The sequence below is a fragment of the Cydia pomonella genome, chromosome 7, assembly GCF_033807575.1.
Source record: "Cydia pomonella isolate Wapato2018A chromosome 7, ilCydPomo1, whole genome shotgun sequence".
Classification (NCBI taxonomy): Eukaryota; Metazoa; Arthropoda; class Insecta; order Lepidoptera; family Tortricidae; genus Cydia; species Cydia pomonella.
The window spans coordinates 15778750-15796375 of NC_084709.1; the positions used below are offsets into that span (position 1 = coordinate 15778750).

At 37.6% G+C, this 17626-nt stretch overlaps 1 protein-coding gene across 1 annotated transcript in view; it reads right to left on the reverse strand.

The window, feature by feature from the left end:
* LOC133519990 (actin-associated protein FAM107A-like) overlaps positions 1-16363 on the reverse strand; it is a 51286-nt gene extending 34923 nt beyond the window's left edge. The window contains exon 1 of the mRNA XM_061854214.1: positions 16241-16363. Within this exon, the coding sequence (XP_061710198.1) occupies positions 16241-16310 (70 nt within the window). The 5' untranslated portion in view covers positions 16311-16363. The remainder of the gene's footprint in view (positions 1-16240) is intronic.
* Positions 16364-17626: the final 1263 nt, after the last annotated feature.

Here is a 17626-nt window from a genome sequence, read left to right on the forward strand (position 1 = left end):
TAGGTAAAAGGTAAAAAATATCGCCGTCGCGCTGATGAGTGTGGCACCCCGTACCTAGCTAGAGACTATCCCTTGTGTGTGTACCAACAAACCAAATTTTAGACAAATATGATACGTCTTCTTCTTCTTTGTCGTTGTACTCTTTGCAGAGCGTCGTGGTCAACTGCTGATATCAGGCGCAGATGTTGCTTGCCGTACGATTTCTCGCCATTTTTCGCGGTTGGGGGCCATTCTGGCAAATGCGTTCAGGGGACCCTTCATGGCAGATTTGATTTGGTCAGTCCATCGCATAGGTGGCCTTTTGCGCGGTCTTTTTCCGTTTGCTCTACCCTGCACCACTAGACGCATAAATATATTTTAAATTAATTATAGGCATAGACATACCATATCCTATTGTAAGTACAAAGTTTCAGAGCAATCTAGCTAGCCGATTTAAAATGAGAGCGAAACTACATTTGTATGGAGAACCGAATTTGCTGCGGACGCACAATGTAGCATAATCGGATTAGGACCAACCTCGAAATCTCTGTAACAGTCATGAAATTTATTATGTATATAAATTAAAGGCCCCTTTTTCATGCCCAAACCATTTAACATTTGGGGACCTCGAGGAATCCGAGCCATCTTGGAAAATGTGTACCATCAACACAACAGTCAACATTAAAACTTATTAAATTCTACACAAAAAAGTCCTCGATATCTTTGCGGAACAATACATCTTGTTATAGAGAATACTTGCTGAATCTAAGTTTAACGCTTATACACTTCCAGGGGACATTCTCTTAAAAGGAAACTCGGAGGAATATGAATTCTATTTTTAACTATACATTTGTACGTAGTCTACCCCAATATTAACATTTTATTCTACTGCGACTACACCAAAAAGAAGGGTTATGGGTGTAAGTACTGATGTTTCAGTACACCCAGTAGCTAGGTATTAGGATACTGGACGGATTTTTTTAAATGACGTATCGTTAGATTCCTCTTGCCATTCACAACCTACTTTTACTTGTTCTATTAAAGAAAAATCAATACAGCCGCCTTAAGAGGACTCCGAATATTAAATCATATTTTTTCTTCTAGCGCCTAAACTATTGAGTCAAAGTATCACCCTGATCAGTAGATCCACAGTTAGTATACAAGTGCTATGCAATACAAAGTTACTAAAATTAACGGAAGAAAAAAGTTTAGGGCTAAATAATACGTCATTTAAAAAATCCGTCCAGTATCCTAAGCTACAGGCTGTCCTGAATCCTCAGTACTTATACCCATAACCCTACTTTCTGGTTAAGTTGCAGTCAAGTAAAATATTGATATTGGGGTAGATTATGTACAAATGTATAGTTAAAAGTGGAATTTTTATTCTTCCAAGTTTCCTATTAAGAGAATATCCCATGAAAGGGTATAAGGGCTAAATCTGGGTTTAGCAAGTATTTTTTAAAGCAAGATCATTTTTTTTCGCAAAGATGTCTAAAACTATTTTATGTAGAATTTTATAAGCTTGAATGTTGCCTTACACGATTATTGAATAAAGAACGTAGATTTAGAGTAAAACGCGAATTTCTCCTGGATGGTCCACATTTTCCAAGATGGCTGCGGTTCCTCGAGGTCCCCAAATGTCAAATGGTGTGGGCATGAAAAAGGGGCCTTCAACGTATATACCTACATACCAAATTTCATGACTGTTCAGACATTTCGAGTTTGGTCCTAATCCGACTGTGCTAATGCCACTATGTACGTAAACTGTAACTGTACTGCGGACTCAACCTTCACGTTATAATTTTTTAAGTATTAACGTTGACATAGTAACGAAAATAATAAACACGTCAATTGAAGTAAACAATATTATTATATGCAAGAAAATTTTGCAAAATAGGTATATTAATGATTAATATGTAAAACACCATTAATTATTGAATTAAAATTATGATTTTGTGTTAAAAAATATGAGACCAATGATACAGCCCGATTACACGGGCTACATATTAAAAATGATTATCATGGAAACAGTAAATATACACAGGTGAACAAAGTTATAGTAAAATAGGTGCATAATTTCAGAGCTTGCCTGGCCCACCTGTACCACCTACCATGACCACGGCCGTCTCCTACTATTATTTTTTTCTAATACCTATGGCCTTACTAGCGAACAGTATTCCATGTTCTTGATCCAGAATTTAAACCCTTAACTACATATTTGTGGCACTTGGGGTTGAATTTGAAACTCTAGGGCACTAGTGTGGCTCTATGAGAGCGCCTTATATAGGCTTCTGGTGACCAGAGGATCAGCATTGTTAACCAGCGCGGAAATGCACCCAGCCTTCTGAGCACCCTACCGAGCGACCAGAATATAGGGCAAATATATTATGATTTACGTTTTTGACTTAAGTGTTTTTATCATGTTTTATATTTAAACTTACAGATGTCGAACTACCAGCAAAGTTTTTGAAGAGGTGTAGTTTTTATATTTCCTGGTACCAAACTGATACAGGAAATTGGAACATCAGTAAATAATCTAAACCGAAGACAATGAAATATAGTCACATAACACTTTAATGTTTTATTCTATTAAAGAAATCGGTAAAAAAATGTGTTAACTGAAAAAGATAAATTTTATTTTATTTGTAGTTTAATAACAAAATATGTATTTAATCTCCTTTTAACATAGGAATTCTCTTTGTGTAGGTACATATAAATAATAGGTACTTAGGTCTTGGTAAGTAATATAGACAGTACAGTAGGTCTTATCTTAATAATTTGAGATCTCATACATGCGTTCCGATATATCTGATGGCGACTGTACATACAATGGGGTCGCGTATACGAGTACAAAGAGCATTAAAATAGTTGTTGATAGACCAAGTGAGCGAGCTACTATGGTACCTATCTTTATATCAATTTTATGCATTATGTAATAGCGCAATACAGAAAAAAAAATTGACATATGTAGTATTATTTTTATAGTAATAAAGGTTATTCATGAACCATCTCGTAATTTAAAAAAAACGGACTTTATCTCTAAATCATATGCCTTATATTTACAGATGTGTTAGGTTACAACTTGGTTCGTGAACGTGGTTTAGAAGCAACTTGAGACTGGGTGCGGAGTAAATTGCATCAATTTTTTTTACAATTTTGAGCGTTTATAGGAGAATATGTGGAGAGAGCATTATTCGACGTGTAGGTGTGGGTTCAACTGAAAGATCGCATGTCAATAGTTCTTTATTGTCGTTAAAATTCAATTAATAATCGCCTTTATCGACCATCAACTGTGTGGTCACTTTTTAATTGATTGACGTTGTCAGGTACAGTTTCACTACTCGCCGCCGCATTGTTCATAGCGCATTACTTATCCTATCGAATACAAGATGTCGCTGATTCCTGTAAACTTATGTTTAAAAAAAAAGACGCTTTACTCTATGCCATATATTGTAGAAAAGGAAGGGTATTCCCTGTCGTACGTCAAAAAATCCAAGATGGTGCCCAAGCCCATGGACAAAAAAGTCTAGCAATAAAATCAACACTTGTCAAAATTTGACATTAGCAATCCACAGTCAGGTGACAGTCAAATCAAACCGAACCACATCGAGTTCAAAGCCATTTCAAACTATATAGTAGTAATAAACAAAGTTGATTTTTGTTTGATTATTTTTTCTATGAATGAGTTTTGATTGTTCCAAATGATAATATCCACAGTTGATAGAATCAACACTTGATACAATCAACATGCGATAGAATCAAGTGTTGATTTGATGTGGACGCGAAATTTGACAGTTGTGCATCTCGAATAAGGCCCCTGGTTATCAGTAATAATGCGATTTTATTCCATGGTCATAATAAATAAAAATAATTCCGCCTGTCTTCCATTTCATTACCTTGTTTCACTTAAAAGGATGTAGTTTTTAGTCCTATAGCTTGATAATAGATGATACTTTTTACTGGGAATAATTACCTAAGAGGGTTAAGTTTGCAAGGGAGTGCCATTAACGTGGACATCCTTAATTATGGCCACTTCTACTTCGTTATAAAGTTCTTAATAGTTAACTGAGTAAAAGTAGGAATCAATGCAACTTTTTACTGAACTAGACCAAGACAAAAAAGAAGGAAGATCATCATCTCCAGTCATGTCATTTCGCAAGAACACGACAGATCAATGAGATTTCTCGCGGCTACAACACGACCAGCGTTCTACGAACGATCATGCTACTTTGTCGTCGGCAAAAACTGTTTCAAAGAAAATAAGGCTATTAACGGTTCCTGAACCTCGGTAACATTTCTGTCGACAGATTTCCTTCACCGGATGCACTAAAATACGTTCTGAGTAACACTCGGCCGAAAATCGTGCTCAAGGGCCGCCTTGTGTCGGAAAAACGCACTTGAAATTATGTAAGTGTTCGTGAAGTACCCCCGTGGCCCGTGGCAAGTAGCGCTCGCGTCAGCGGTGCCAACCATTATATTTAATACCTACTGTTGCTGCTGACTTTAAGATTTAAAACACAGTAGCAACATGTAAGTGGTTTATTCGCTAATTCTAATAAATATTAGCTAACATTCAACCAAGCTTCCTAGTGTAAAAAGATCTCTTCAACTGAAAATGGTCTTTAGGAACATTTAGAGATGTTCAACGAATCGGACGAACCGCAGCATTGAAAACGAATTGATGCATTAAACCAAACATCTTTCAGCTCAAATAAAGTCTCACACACTTTAGCTGATAGGCAATATGCTCCTAACTGTCCGCGGCACCTAGACAATGGAGGCTCTTGCCCCGTATTCCTATTTCACTATTCAAGCGCCGACGAGCATTCGTCTCAATAAAACCAGTATTAAGTGTCATCTTCGATTACGCACCGTTGTAACGAATCTGGTTATATTGGTTACACAGAGACGGTCAAAGACATGCCCTTGGTAAGCTATTGGAATACCAGCCCTTGACTCTCCCAGTTTTCTCTAGTCCAGCCTGATCAAAGCTCCGCACCGCACTTGATTGCACTTTCGCTTTCGACGCGTCGCATCCAATAGCGAATGCACTTTTTAACAAGTTTGCAGTTCCAGTGATCTTATAAGGCGTGGAAACTAATAAAAGCGTGTTCCTTTCCTACTGAATACCCGATGCGCGCCTATCCTTTGCATATTACGCAATATTACAAAGACGGGACTTTATTATGGAAAGGAGCGGCATAAATAAAAGGAATAGAGGCCAGTAAAAACCAAGCGTTCAGAAGAAAGTCAATTTGTAACAAGGAAAATAACAAAATAACAAAACATGCTGAAGTACGTTTTCATTCTTAGTACAGACGTCAAAGATATGTTTACATTCGTCGTTTCGACTTATCATATAGGACTAAGGTGCAAAAGTATAAAAATATCTCTTTACCACAACAGCTCATAAAGGCTCTCTTTATATATATATATATATATATATATATATATATATATATATATATATATATATATATATATATATATATATAGGTTTTAAGTAATTTCTAAATCTATTAATTTATTTCGATTAACATTACTATACAATTTGTAGAATACACTATAAAACTTAAAACCTAAATCTAAGAATAAATAATACTAAACTTAAAATAAAATACTAAAATATATCCCCCTGCGGCATGGTGCCGTAGATACTTAGGCTCTCTTTATACTTCAAACAATAATGACAAAGCGGCATTTTATCCACAAGAATCACAAAGTAATCTAATTTTTTTTTTTGAATTGTTTCCTGGTAGAAGGATAACTATTTAATAACGTTCATTTACAATCATTTCCTCGGTTCGGTCGGTTTGATGCGAGAGAAGATTCCTCCTTTAGAAGTACTCGCTATGGTCGTGATTCAATTTTGGAATCTTTTGCTTGCTCGGATGTTAATATTAGCATGCAGGGTTGCACAACAACTTTGTCGCCTTGTAAAGCAAATAATTATTGCCGTCGACTGTATAATTTGTATTTTTCTCCGTGAGCTTCTACGGGTTATCGTCTTATCTATTGTTTAAAAACCGCAAAGGCGCGTGCCACTATGAAAAAATGGGCAGGCCGCATAGGTAGCGTTTATTGAATTACTACTCTATTGAGCACGGAATAAGATTCATTATGAACTAATACAGAATTCTAACAGAATAGCCATCTGATCTCTATTGGTGCGTCTAAGGTAGGCGACTAAACGCTCTCAAACCAGCTTAACTTGTGACACTGCGATCCGAAACAAAGATACGTATTCGAAGACCTCGCTTGCACTGGTAATGCGAGCGCACGGCTAGCTAGCGCAAAGGAAGCAATGTTATGTTTCTCGAGGAGCAGGTAAAAAACAGGGCCGGATTTTCACACAAATATATTTGGGTGGTTTTACGTTGTTTAATTTAAAGAGATAAAACATAACACTATTTAAATAGTAGGTACACATCTAACAGAATGGATTTGTGTAATTACAATAATAACGAGATATACTCATTTTTATAATCAACTGTTTAAACAGTTGTTTGCTAATTTTAAACTTTAAACAGGCTAATTTTAAATAAACAATAAAACAATGGTAAAATAGTAATAAATATGTATATCCATTTAACAATCCCGTACTACTAATGTTAAAATAGACCTATATGTTATAATTATGTACACTAAAATAAAGATATTATTTACAATAGAGTACACATTTAGTAAAACATTTATACAAATTTATATTATGAGTCAACAAAATAATAAGTAACATATACATAATAGTGTATGCATAAAATAAATAAATATAAAACATCGAATAACGCTAACTCTTCAGACTTCTAACAGACTGACACTGATTGTATGGTTTGCTTGGAAGATTTAGCGTGATTTGATTCTAAACGGTATACATATTTTGTTTTATATTTATTTATTTCATCCGTACAATATTGTGTAGCTATATATAACTTTATTTTTTGTTGACTAATAATAATGTTAATTTATTCATTCAAGATAACAATGATCTTATTTTGTTAGTACAGTGTTAAAAATAATAATAATAATATAAATTTGTATAACTAAATGTTTTACTAAATGTTGTAGTCTATTATAAAATTATATCTTTATTTTAATCTATTATAATATATAGGTATATATTTAAAACTATTTTAACATTATTTTCTGTATTTATACCTGTAGTAAATTAGGCTCAAAGAACAAGGCAAGGCTCTAAGTAACAAAATTGCCTTTTTCTAGATTAACTAGTTTGCTCCGCTCTCGTTAGAAACTCGTAATGGTCATGTCGTAAGACAATTCCATGCTTTCATAAGAAGATGTCGCTGGTAATGCGCGGATTACTGCGGATATTGTCTTCTAACGTAGTTAACTTTCCATCGAGCTGGAAAAAAGCGTTTAATATAGATTTCCAGAAAATTTATATCCCAGTTAATATGCCCTTGTCACGCGGTTTATTGGTTTTTAACAACAACACAGATACAATAAATAAAGCTGTGAAATTACAGTAAGAATATCATCATTAACGAGAATGGCATTAATATTATCTATTTAATTTCATCACTACACACTAATTTAGGTAGGTTGATAGTTTCTGGACTACTATTGACAAAAACTGCCAGCTGCCAGTAAGTATTAGCTAGTTGAATATCCGTCTCATTACGCAAGTTAAATACAACAAAGTCTTACTTTATGCAATTCCATAGTTTACGTAGTAACCTAGTAACAAACTACTGTTAACGCCATTAAATCTCATAATTAACGGAAAAATAAAAGATTAAACAAATGAATTCCATAAAATGAGTATGTATTAAACGAATAATCGTAAATATTTATTTTGCGGAAATCCATATGAATGGAAACTAAACTATAACTTTGCTATTCCGTGAGTTCAAACCGTGCTATTTAATCAGTGCTAATGCTAACCCGTTATAATACTTGCATATTTTTTGGTGACGAGTTTTGCACTTTTGGTAGAAACATGGTCGAGCGACACAAGGCAATTTATGAAGGAAGTGTCGGTCCGACTAATAGGTGTCTCGGGCGACCACAGGGCGGGCTCCTTCTTTGCCCAAAGATTGAGCCTGGCGGTGCAAAGGGGCAATGCTACTAGCATCCTAGGGAGTATTCCAGAAGGTATTTTGCTTTGGGGAGGTATTTTATATTTAGTTTATATGTATAAATGTAATATAAAATATTTTCTTATTTACATGTAAACATTCTGAGGGATCTGAGGTTGATGTTGCTCCAGACTTCTTAGAAATAGTCGCTCAGTATAAAGGAAAAATGTATGGTCGCTGGAAGGAGTTCTTTGATGCAAGATCGCAAGAAAAAGGAATATGGTACAAGACCATCCAATGTGAGCCTCCTCGGATACCTTGGTGGGAAGTGGCTGACTTAAACCGGGCGAATATTGTACGTGCTCACAGGCTTCGGTCCGGTCACATTCCATTAAATATGTTTGCTCATCTGATGAGGAAAGCAGAGTCACCCAACTGCGATATTTGCGGCTCTGTCGAGGATGTACAGCACTTCCTAGTGGAATGTGTTCGGACTCGAGACAAGAGGGCGCAACTATTTGAAGCTAGGGGTTATGCAGTAACTGATATTGGGGTCTTTCTAGTCTAAAACTGAGAAATTCGTGTACAGTTTTTTTGACAACTCGTAACACATTGAAACTGTAATGTAGAGGCCCAACGGAGCCGACATGTCTCATTGATAAAGGCTCCTTTTAAATATGTAGATATAAAAAAAAAAAAAAAACATTCTTATAAATAAATATACTTAGATGGTTAGCATTCCTTTTGGTGGTGGTTTGTTATATTTATTTGCGTATTTATTTTTGCGGTAGGAGGGTGGAAACTTAATTACAGGTAAAAAATAAGCAAGTAAGTATAATAGGTTAGCACTGATTGAATAGCACGTTTTTAACTCACGGATTAGCAAAGTAATATTTTTCTAAAGTATTCGCATAATATTTCGGGGTACGGTTAATGTTAGGCACATTAAACTTTAAACATCTTAAACATGGATACAAAATAAGTAATACATGGATTTACAATTAAATAGATGTAAGGTTAAATATTGTTCTGTCAAAAAAGACACGTGAAAGTAACAATCGGTCAATATTTTAACCCTTTATGGCAGCTAGTCGTTAACGTGCGTTCGCTCATTTGAATAAGCAGGGACACTTTCAATGCATACATGAATATGAAATACTTCATGAATATTACTTGATGTAATCACGTTTGATTTTATTACGAGTCGCGAAAACGAACGATAAGTATAGATGTAGTGCAAGGACGTCTTTTTGCGAAACAGAATAAGTGGATACTTTATTAGATTGCTAGATTCAGCTCATAAATATAATAAGTTACACAATCAGCAATACGATATTACTGGTTATGGTATACTTAATGATAACTTATTCATGAATGTATTGTTTGTACCGCGCTCTGCAGAACACAAGAAATTGAACAATCGTATACGCATTGCAGGATATTTCCGTAACTGACTTCCTTTTTGGTCTACAACATGAGATTTGTAAACAATTTTTGATGCGATTCATGTTACTTTTAACTCGAATTTTATCCATTAAGAGGAAAGAGGAAAATCGATTCTCCATACAAACGTAGTCCTCATTCTCCTCGGGGCGGTCGTCCCCTTTCCTCTTAACACTTAAAACTCTTTAAAGGTACAATATTAACTTTAACTGTATCAAAAACTCGTCTGATATTATTCTCAGCATTCTTTTAAAAGGCGAAAAACGCGCAATGAGCGGAAAAAACGTGAAAAATATTACGCGTTTGTATGCCGTTTCTATTATATTTGGAATTTAGTGTTCCACTTTTATGCGCTATACGCTGCCCAGCCCATTAGCAAATTGGTATCGCCATCGCTATAGTAGAGCAAAGGCTAGCCTGAGTAGTTTCCATTTGATGTCTATCGCCTTCTACGTCTGCAACCTTAATGTTCAAGGTGAAAAGCAGATTTAATGCTAAGAAAGTGTAATTTATTGTTAAAAGCCATAAAAGGACAGAACGCACTTATACTGTAGTACTAGTACCTTCTAACAATTTACTGCCGGTTATTCACTTTAGAAGAAAGTTCGCATGCTGCCCATGCTCAAAGGAAAATGAAATTAGTGTTACATCTTACAATTATTATTTTATTAGCACTTAGGTAGATCGTGGCATCGTAGAATTTGCAATTATTATATTACAACATAACTGAATGTTCAAAATGAAATGCTTCTTTAATGCCAAGAAATTCTAATCTTAAAGATAATGCCTAGTTTTATATAAAGGGAGTTTTGCCGGTCGTTTGAATTTGTTCATGGTTCTATAAATGTATTTTTACTAAAGTTATAAATTTTTGTATTAATGACTTTATGATTTCTTTTGAAGACTAGATAGATAGAACACTCTTTATTGGCACACCTCAGTAAAAATATACAAGAAAAATAAACAATTGATTAAATTTAGAGGCAGACAACAGGCGGTCTACAAATGGGAATCAAAATTACTGCCTAATAGTAAGTAGACCAAAGACTATATATAATTTTTATTTGATTTAGTCAACTTCTGCAAAATTGAACCCCCTGCAACCCTGCATATATAGACACTCCTCAACTAGCCTACGTATTTACAGTGCATACCGCAATTCTTTGCTGAATATACCAGGGTTAGATTCCCTAAATCTAATCGCATGATGGCTGGCAAGAGTGCATAAAAGAGACGGCATTTCCAAAAATATGACATTCTCGTATGACAGTAGCTCCGTTCAGAAATTAATAAAATGCAGTATGGCTTGACCGAGTTTACGTATTCTAACATAACTATTTTAACTTTACCAACTACTGATTTCGGCTAGTTTAAAGTATAATGATCGATTCACGTGTCGCTACTTGCTACGCGGATACTCCACAGTTATCTTTTGTGCATCGCATTGTGTACAAAACGGCACATTAAGTATGCAGCGTGCAGCCCGGCATTTGGCACGGGAGCGGACAAAGGGGATCGGGAGCAGGATAAACGCCAGCTCCATGGGTGGCGAGCTCAACTAGCCGTACATTCTTATATAGCATAACATACTTTCTATGAATATATATGACTATTATGGTATAGCGAGCATGCAATCGAACTTTCTTCACCAATAGAGGCTTCAATACATCGTTATAGATCAAGAAGCGATTAACTGAGGGTGAGGCTGAGCCAATTTGTGTAAGAATGTCCCTATATATAATATTATTTTATTATATTTACTACTCCACTTACAGCAGGTCGGTATAGCAGAAAGAGCGATGCTCTTCTATTTTGAACAAAATTATACCGCATTTTTTGTTCCTTACACAATTCTCCATCGAGTAGAAATGATTTTCTTAAAAAAGTACGAATGTCCTCTTTTCGGCCGATCCAGCCCAGTGTGACGGTCTTCTCCACCGACCTTACCTTCTAGAAAATCACTGTGCAACTTATTTTTTTACCAACCGCCTGACATAAGTGGTAGACCTATCAATGGACGGTAAAGTGCACTATTTAACTTTATAGTTCTTCTAACTTTAAATTAGTTGCTATTATGCTTCGTTCGTGTACAACTGTGGCTGCTGATATACTTACAACTCAAACATAACATCTGACTTACAGTATGGGGTGCAAACTTTCTTCAGTAATTGTTAAAACGGGCAGTAAAGTGCGCTTTATCATTTAATAGCTTTTATAAGTTAAATAAATTAGACTTTAGTAACACGTAATTGTGATAACATAAATTCATATACCACTCATACCTATGGGAATCACTATATGACGGTAAGGGGTGAACTTTACTTTAGTAATAGAGCTATCAATATGTACATTAGAATGTGCACTTTATTCTATTTTATAATATAACTTTATTAACATTAAAGGACGCCTTCATGACGTTTAACTGGAGCTTACTAATTATACATAGGTACATACTTCTTACGAATAAAGCTATGTGACCAGCGCGAATTTAAATAATTACGAGTAAAAGAGCTATCAGTTAAATAAATAATACTCTAAACGGTAAAAATAGTTTTATTATTTTATTGCTATATACTTTCGTGGCATACAGCTACATAGATTCATGTACCCATCCGTACGTAGCATTGCTTACGTAATATACATCCTATGAATATATGTAATTGAATTTCAGTATAGGCTGCACGAACGTCATAAATAATGTTCTTTTTTTACCTCTAAATGACGTGACGACCGGTCTGGCCTAGTGGGTAGTGAATAGTGACTTAGTGACCCTGGCTTTGAAGCCGATGATCCCGGGTTCGAATCCCGGTAAGGACATTTATTGATGTGATGAACACAGATATTTGTTCCAAAGTCATGGGTGTTTTCTACTTATATATATATTTATATATAGTACCTATAGTACAAGCTTTGCTTAGTTTGGGGCAAGGTCGATCTGTGTAAATTTGCTGTGAACACTATTATTTAAATAAATATTTGGTTATTTAAATAATAGTGTTCACAGCAAATTGGATGTTCTTCTTGTTATTAATCACGCAATACAGTTGATCGTTGTACCTATTTGCACTGCGTCACTTTCGATGGCAACGTATATTTTTGTATCAACACAAATTAGCGGCAAACGCGCGCAACCGCATTGCAAGATGTATGTTGAAATTATGCAGTCGTTTACTGAACGATTTTTTCTGCAGTGTTCTCTACATTTGCGTCGTATCCGTGCAACATTATTGCGCCGTTCAAATCCCTTACCGAGCACGAGCTGTCATGTCTCAGGAGAACCAGTTTAAGTGCGTTCTTCGATTACCCATATTTGTTATGGATCTCGACGTCACATGTTTACCCGAGTCCTCGACGCGCGAAAGGCGGCACAACAGCATATATAGCCAGAATAATTATCAATTAGGGTTCAGTGACGTAAACGGCGAAACGGAAGCCGTCAGAACTCCAGGCGTGTGAGTCTGACACAGTTGAATGAGTTTACAATCGTTTAACCTAGTACTAATACCGTAAAAGTTAATAACTTGATCAAGCGTTTTAATTGCATTATTCCTTTTCGGTGCGGTGTTTTAAAGCGGCCTTGCGAAATGTGTGTCAAATACGTATTTACATTAAACACAAAAGGCGTTAATGAAATACTTAGTTACCACAATTTGCAAATTCTCTGGTCTCTCAAGCGTAAGGCGAGTAAGACTAAGACATTGCAATTGAGCAGATCTTGGGTGATAATTTTCGTACGACAGGGGTACGACCCTGTGACTTGGTTTCGGAATCATGTCCACATGAACATGCCACTCCGCGTTGACTTCTCTCATGCTCTCTCATGAAACCAAAATATTATACCTAACGAATTCAATATACTGATAATCAAATAAACAGTCAGCTGTAACTGGAGGCCTTAGCCATTTTCATCCCAGCACCAACAGTCAAACACAGGTAAGAGTTCGTGCACCTAGGTCTGCTGTATAGTTAGCTACCACTTGTATACATGCGACAGTAAAGGTGTGTAGATTGCGCAAGTCACCTACTTGTTCTTGAGATAAACACGAGCTACTTAGTTACTTCGAGATAACGACACAAGAAGTCACTGTTTTTACAATGGCGCTCATATTCCGCTACTTACATATTCATACGGACGTGAGAACAACACTATATTGTACTGACAACAAAGAACAGTTACCGTCAAAATATGTATACATTTTTCGTCTTGTTTCAATGGAATAAAGTGTAAAAATGTATACAAATGTTTGACCGTTGGACGACCGACGCCGCTCGGACACCCGACAGAAGCTAAACGCTAGTTATTCAACAAAATATTTACGACAAACAGTTAGTCATTCATTAAGTACACTAATGATGAACGCGTCCACTTTAACGAGAGTAATGGGTACTTAAATGTTATAATATAAATTGATGCTGCTTATTTATCAGGGAAGCGAAATTAGAAAATCTCGAAAACATGGTAAATCCGGCAAAAATCTTTACTTGAGTTTTATTTTAAAGTAGAGTATTAGAATAATTTTAATTTCATCAATAAACAAAAACAAGTACAATAACAAAACTTGTAAAGTACTAACAAATTAAGTATGATCAAAATAAATAAAATAATAATAAAACTTATACTCACCTATCTTAGGCCCCCTAGATCTGACCCCTACTTGACTTTTAATTTTCCGCAAGCTAATGATTCAATGCTAATATAGATGTCATTCATAATATGAATGATATCTTGATCCTTAGGTATTTGTTCCTTATTGTTCATAAGTAGGTTTTCGTATTTACCGGTCTATTGTTGTGTTCGGTTGCTTTTCGAAATTAACGTTCTTTGATCTGTTTACCTATTATATGGCACCTACGCGATGTAATTACACCCTTCAAACTTCTACAAATAAATGATGCCTACTCGTTCTCCGCAATTAAATAAGCAAGGAAATATGAGTAGGCAAATATTGGCATAACGAAGCATATCAGGTGACCTGAACGGGTCTCGCAGTATGTCACCGCGATTGGATATCGTAATCACGGCCCGTGAAAGCGTTGGACAAGTGCTTTTGTTTAAACCTCGCGTTAGTACGTGTGCCAAATGACAACCAGCCGTTTCGAAATACGGCTGCCCAGTGCACCTTACCTAGGCCAATCAACGCATTGCCATAATTAAAAAATCGTGTCGTACTTTCAGTCGTAAACAGAGCCTGATTAGGTGCGTAAGATCACACTATGTTAAATATATAGCTAAAGTTATACAGTATTTAGATTGTGTCCGGTTTCAGTAAGAATGGGATTGACCACAATTTTAAATCAGATTATGTTCTGTAGATGTGTTTAACTTTACGATTTAAATCATTTACATATACGTACGTAAGCCCCATGCACCCTTTGCTAGGCATCCCCTCATTGGGTTTCCGCTATTAACCCTACGCTAGCCCAATGCGAATCGGGAACTTCACATACCTATGTTCGAAGTTATGAATTTCTTCACAGATGTAAATATGAAGGTTTTTAAAAAGCAACTTGTAAATAACAAATGATATTTCGACGTAAATAAGTTTCGAGAAACGACCCGAGGTGAAGTTCAAACCACGGTCTACGCGGTTTAGAAGCCGCATGCCTTACTACCTTCTGTTTGGCTACTACAGCTACAGCCGCTACAGGTTGTGCAGCTTGTAATGGTTTTGGTAGGCATATGTCTATTGATCCACCTCTGGAGGAGGTCAGACGGTGGAGACTTGACTCCCGTCGAGTGCTCCTTCAGAAGTGGAAACAGCGACTGAAGACGCCTAGCGCCGGCCACTGGACCATCGGAGCCATCCGACCCGTCCTGGAGAGATGGGTCGGAAGAAAGGGGGGGTTCCTCTCCTTCCACCTTACTCAGGTCCTCTCGGGGCATGGCTGCTTCGGGAGATACCTGTTTAGGAGGGCGGGACGGGAACCGACGATGCAGTGTCACGACTGCGGCGACGCCGAAGACACGGCGCAACACACGCTGGCGGTATGCCCGGCGTGGGCGGAGCGGCGGGCCGCACTCGTGGCCGTAGTGGGAGGAGACCTTTCCTTGCCAGCGGTGGTGAAAGCCATGCTAGGTGAGGAGAGGCGATGGGAAGCTGTGGCCTCCTTCTGCGAGGACGTGATAACGCAGAAGGAGGCGGCGGAGCGTGGCAGGGAGGAAGATCCGGCCTCTCAGCCAATGCGCCGCAAGCGCTTGGGGCGGCGGCGGTTAGCATACGACCGCCGATTACCCCCATAAAGGTACCTGTGGGCGGCAGGCTCGGGGACGTCTGCCGCCAACACAAGGGTCCCAGCGCGGGCGGGCGCGACGTATGATAGACGCGCCCACTGAGATGAAGGGGTAGTACATACATTACTATTCCCCACGAGTCGAGTTCGAGCCCGGACGGCCGCTGGCGAGGTTGCGGAAGAGTACTTCGGCGTTCCTGGGACCTCGCCCTATAGCACGGAGGCGGCATCAGAGGGGTTTTAGTGGGTAAACCATGGGTCTCATCAGCCTATATGGGAGTCCCACATAACCATCCCAGGCCCGTCCCCGCGCCTGGGTGGTATGCGAAAAGCATTTCCCCTCTTTAAAAAAAAGGCATATGTCTATTAATGACTTAGTAACTAACTCGGCTATTAAGCTTAGTAAGCTACGGTTATGCTGCTTGTAATTTGTGGTTAAAATGTTGTAAATTATTCTTTTGAGCCTTTTGATGGCTAAGCAACTAATCCCTTCAAGTAAATTAAGAAAAAGTTGGCACAATGAAAACGACAATGCTCACTGATTTGAATACCGTTTTCGTAGATGGAGACCTTCTCCTGGAAGGACGGTGACGGTGATGGTTTGCGGGACTCGTCGCGCATGGCGAGGGCGGATGCGAGGCGGCAACTAAACCTCCCGAGAAGCCGGGCAACGTGTCACGGTCACCTAACAGGATTACCTGCACGTGTTCGTATCAGTTACGGAGAATAGACGAGGCGAACGTTAAGAATACGAGCTTGCTCAAGAATAAAAATCTGTCGAAAATGAGCTACCACTTTAATGATCGTCTTACTGGTTAATAATATAAAAGCTATATGGACGAAATCGATCTTGGGTGTGGGTGTTAAATATAGGTCAAATATCAAAGTAAACTAAAAAACTAGGGCTGAAATGCAGAAGAAAGATCATACGATAAAGACAACATTCTTTTGTAACGATAACCGCCCTGACTCGGATATCTTCAATGTGGAGTAATTGGAGGACCTACTTAAACAGAAGGGCTATTTCGAACATTCGTGTGTCTTAATTTCTGTCACTTCCATAATAAGTACAAGAACGGTAGTGATGGAGAGCTTCATCGGTGTTCGCGATTGCCCTCTGGTTCGCCCTAACTTTCGACTCCTCTGCCATGTGTACACAATAGGAATAACACTCTTGCCCTACTGCGCATCAAACGGAATGATATAGGCCATAAGTGTCTTAACCAGCTTACAGATTCACTAAGCGTCGAGAACCGCAAAAGGGTCCTAAATCAGTTTAGTATCGCCTTACCTTAGCCGCACGACTTGGGGACTGAAGTAATATCATGTAGGGTGGTATATTTCAAAGCGGTTTAACCGTTCAGAAAGTCATTATTATAAAAGATCTCAGGAATACTTGTTAAATATTCACAAAGATAAGAGGGTGATGCCGAAGACCGTGCGGAGAGGAAGATAAAAAGTCGCATGGCGCTACTTTCTCGGATCGGATCCAATGCTCCCAAGCAAGGGGATGCAATCTAGGGTTATTTTACGCTAAGATGAAATGACGATGACTACAGTTGGCATAATAAAAAAGACAGTCGTTGCAGCAAGCTGCAAAAGTGTATATCCTCTTTATGAACGAAATTAATTCCTAAAGTGGTTGTGCACTCCTGCAATGGGTGTAACTAACCCAAGTATCCTTTTTTCCTAATCTTTGTTAATTTGCGTTACTGGGTCACAGTTCAAAACGAAACATCAGTTATTTTTTCCTAAGATTATATTTCTTGAGTGTCAATGAGGACCTACAGTAGCGAAACAATAGTATGACGCATTAACTTTAGTTAGTGTAGTACCTATAATTTGCGTCGCGTTTTATATGACGCCTCGAGTGGACTGCTCAGCTGATACCTCTATCTGAATGTGCTTTTAAGAAGTTAAGTGAGTAGGCCAGGCTA